The sequence below is a fragment of the Buceros rhinoceros genome, unplaced genomic scaffold (assembly GCF_000710305.1).
Source record: "Buceros rhinoceros silvestris isolate BGI_N320 unplaced genomic scaffold, ASM71030v1 scaffold22052, whole genome shotgun sequence".
NCBI classification, from domain to species: domain Eukaryota; kingdom Metazoa; phylum Chordata; class Aves; order Bucerotiformes; family Bucerotidae; genus Buceros; species Buceros rhinoceros.
The window spans coordinates 1-3883 of record NW_010399789.1 but is presented as its reverse complement, the minus strand read 5'-3'; the positions used below and the strand labels follow the sequence as shown (position 1 = coordinate 3883).

Sequence of the window (3883 nt, the reverse complement as noted above, 5' to 3'; positions counted from 1 at the left end):
GAGCGCTCCACAGGCTGCACTGCGCGCTGAGGCACAAGGACCAGCGCAACGGAAGGAAAAACCTCACCAACATGCTGTCCAAGAGCAGCAGTTTATCAAAAAACATTTCACCTTGTCACCACATTCACTGTGTCACTTATTCCCAGTGCACCATATTCCAGTAACTCCTGTGGCACCTGTCCCTGGCACCAGCAAATACCAGCTCAGGATGTGCCACAAATGGAACTCGCTGCCAATAACCATTGAGTTACTCTGTAACTCGACTAACGGGGCTCAAATTCACAAGGTGTGAAGGTTCCCTCTGCAGAACTACAAACACCAACTTTTTCAGTGTTTCTTTTCATGGCCCAGGTGGGAAGGAAGAGGATGGACAGAAGCAGACGTGACTGGAGGGTCTGAAGAGCCTGGCACTCTTACCTGCCGCAAGAACTGCTTCCCCAGGTAGCTGGTCGCCATGCTGGTCAAGTTCTTCCTACTGCCAACTTTACATCTGACGTAACCGTAGAGGTTGGCTCCCTGAAGCGCCACTCCCATCACAACCACTGCCTGAGACACAGGAAAACACGGTCACCGATTTACACCCTCTCACCTGGACGCTACCGGGTCTGTGGCTGAGCCGAGGGGATCCACTCACCAGCCATTTCACCTTGAAAGAGAAGAGAGCGCTGAAGGCAAAGATCACCCAGATCACAGGACAGGTGATCAGACCCAACCAAAAAATCCGGGACTCTGCTTCTGACGAGGTTTTACTCCCTTGTGCTGACACCTACAGACAGAAAGGAAATGAAGATTAACAGGCTGCTCCACAGTACAGATCACGCTCTCAGTAACCTACAAGCCCTCTGGTTTCCGCCGCCACACAACGTTACTGGGTGCTTCCAAGATGAGCTTCTGCATCACATAAAGACGCAACAACAGAAGATGTCTGCATTTAAGGGACCCTTCTGTCAATTTTCTACCAGGCACAGTGGAGGGAGCAGCATCAAATCCTCTTGTAATGCTTGGGGCTAAAAGGTGAAGTAGGGGAAACAGGACATTTACTGCACAGTTCAGTCACAAAGCTTAGAACAGCTGAACAGGTCGAGTTTTCTACCTCCAAATCTGCACAGACAGCCCAAATCCCGCTGGCAGAAGGAAGATCAGATCTTCTTAGGCATCAAAGCAGAAGGTGGCGGTAGTGCGGGCACAAACGCAGCTGGAGAAAGGTTTAGGTTCACACCCCTGCACCCCTCCCACAACAGCTGGGAAACCACCTCCCCCTCGCTCCAGAGCTGCAGGCCACCGGCTCCACACCACAGAGACAGGGGTCCAAAGGGTAAACACGAGACACGGTGCGAGGTGCCTGACGGATGGGACACCAGAGGCAGCAGCAGCCACCAGGAACACCCAGACAAAGCTAAAGCCATGACTGATGCTCTGTGTTTCTTCCTCCATCCCATCATTTTCTATAGGAGACAAAACAGCATCAGCTGTTCCAAGTTCACACCAGAAAACCCGCGGGTTACTGAGGTGACCGGGGAAACTTCACTATGGTTTACGTGGACCTTTTCTGTGAAGCCAGATGAATACTTGAGACTCTGTAACTGATGCAACCGTCACAAAGCTCGCTCAGGTAACAAGCCCCAGGTCAGAGACCTGTGGCTGGAAAGAAACGTCTGCTTCGTGCACTATGCTATTCCCAAGAATAACCTCTAATTAACAGAGGTTTCATGAGCAGAAACTGTTAAAAGAAGAGGAAAAAAAAAAAAAAAAAAAAAAAAAAAAAAAAAAAAAAAAAAAAGGATTTACCTTCCTGGCTTCAAACACCCAGTGACTTCTCCCGTCGTCATCCACCTGGTTCCACCAGCGCAAACCAACCATCAGTCGCCCCGTGACATTCTGAAATGCAGGAGAAGCAACGAGCCTTCTACCTTCTGCTAACAGAAACCTCCTGCCCACGCTCCCCTCTTTGGGCTGCTATTTCCAACACGGCTCTGACGCCCCACATTTGGAAATGAAGACTCCGAGGCTCTTAGGTCCACGACAATCTCTTCTCTGCTACACCCAGCACAGCAGCCAGGCCCTGCGAGGGGCGTTTCTGCTGAGAATGGAGCCTTGAAAGAAAACCCCACACAGGTTCTCCACTTGATCTTCCACAAGAAACCAGGAACACAGAGAATTCAGAGTAGTTGCTTTGTCACGCTTTGCGACACCGCACAGGACTCAAGGGGACTTTGGTGGGAAAGGCACAAAGAAGCGGCTTTTTCTGCGACACGATTCTCACGGTTCAGTTATTCTTATACATTAAGACGACGGTAACAAAAGGCGCCCGAGGAACTCACCTTCACAGCCCAAAAGTCACACGACAGGAGGAGGATAATTGTCACCATGCAGGCGATAAAGCTGCTAGTTAAGAGCTCACAGAGCAGATACACGACTATCGCACTGACGCGGAAAAACAAGTGGAAAAACGACGCCACTGGATGCCTGGAACGAAGCACAGCACAGTCACGGCTCTGTCCCAGCAGAGTGAAGCCAGTTCAGAGACACATTCTGCATGCAGCAATATCCCACGCGCAGACAGAGCTCGGGGTGGAGGGGGACAGCAGGTTTTACCTGCTCTTCACCATCAGGCAGTTTTTAAGGGGGAAACTTCAAAGGGTTGTGACAGAGGAGAGCCCACAGTGCTCTGCAGGGCAGAGCTGCCCCTCGTTCCGATTTCTGCCATTCCCAGGTCAGAAACGAACGGTGCAAAGGCAGGATCACACTAGCACCGGGGCACGGACACTGCTCTGTGGCATGAGTTTGGGCAGAACGAGGAAGGAGGCGCTGGACAGCAGGAAGCACAGTCAGAAATTAAGTCTGGGGAAGAGGCAATGGTCAGCCCAGAACCAGCTCTCGACAGTGAGAGCCCCCCGTGACACAGAGCCCTGTATGGGCGCGGATCCCTCACACCCGGAAAGACAAACACATACTGAACGTGAGGGCACCTGGAAGCAGGAGGACACAGACCTACAAATCCCACCGAGCTTCTGGAACTGGCACTCTCAGGAGTCCAGAAATTCCTCCCCATTACTTCCAAATACATGAAGAAGGTATTGGCCAGGACACGCTCAAGTCACAGGGTCCACCCACCCTCTCCTCCTCATGCTTCTGCCCAGAGCTAGTCTCGAAACGCTCTCTCTAGCCACTGACCTTATTCTTGTCTTTTTTGATCTCCTGGATACATTGTCATCTGCATCAAAGAGTGACACATCCTCAATGTCATCACCGCTGTCCTAAAGGGGGAACAGGCAGAGTTACACCGAGAAAAGAACCAGTTTTAACTTCAAGCAGGGACCGTTTTACCCAGAAGGATTACAGTGTGACATTTAAGATCAAAAAGAATTTGGGAAGACTCTGAGGTTTTAACCACACACCAAACAAAGGCGGCAGCATCAAACGCTTTGATTTGTGCTTAGTGAAAACTGAAGCACACAGCGAGTCCCGGACTCCTTTGTGTACCCAGGCAGTTCAGCCTAGTCTGGGGTCTTTTGGCCTTCGTTCCTCTCAGAGAGCTCATTACCTTGTACAAAAGCTATTCCTGTGCCACGCAACATACACATCCTCCTGCCTTCAGTGAACAGACTGGAAATGGAATTAGACTTATTTTTACAGACAGGGTGCACCACCAGCAAGAGCTGCTGAGTGCTCTTGCCCAGAGACCTTCTGCGTAGAGTCACAGATCGGTTTGTGTTGAAGGGACCTTCAAAGCTTCCCCAGTACAACCCCCTGCAAGCTTCTTCCCCAGCCCCGTTTCAGGCCTGACAGGGATTTATGCAGCTGGAAGCAAACATTTGCCATTGAGAAGGTGTTGAAATCCATGTGCTTTTCGAGCTCCCCTGCAGGGAGCAGGGACATCTGC

At 51.0% G+C, this 3883-nt stretch overlaps 1 protein-coding gene across 1 annotated transcript in view; it reads right to left on the bottom strand.

The window, feature by feature from the left end:
* Nucleotides 1-3257, bottom strand: part of LOC104489463 (Golgi apparatus membrane protein TVP23 homolog B-like) — a gene marked incomplete at its 5' end in the record, with an annotated part of 3867 nt that extends 610 nt beyond the window's left edge. Inside the window, 5 exons of the mRNA XM_010131626.1 lie at nucleotides 418-546; nucleotides 635-766; nucleotides 1789-1878; nucleotides 2322-2466; nucleotides 3175-3257. Coding sequence (XP_010129928.1) covers nucleotides 418-546; nucleotides 635-766; nucleotides 1789-1878; nucleotides 2322-2466; nucleotides 3175-3257 — 579 coding nt within the window. The remainder of the gene's footprint in view (nucleotides 1-417; nucleotides 547-634; nucleotides 767-1788; nucleotides 1879-2321; nucleotides 2467-3174) is intronic.
* Between the last annotated feature and the right edge of the window lie 626 nt (nucleotides 3258-3883).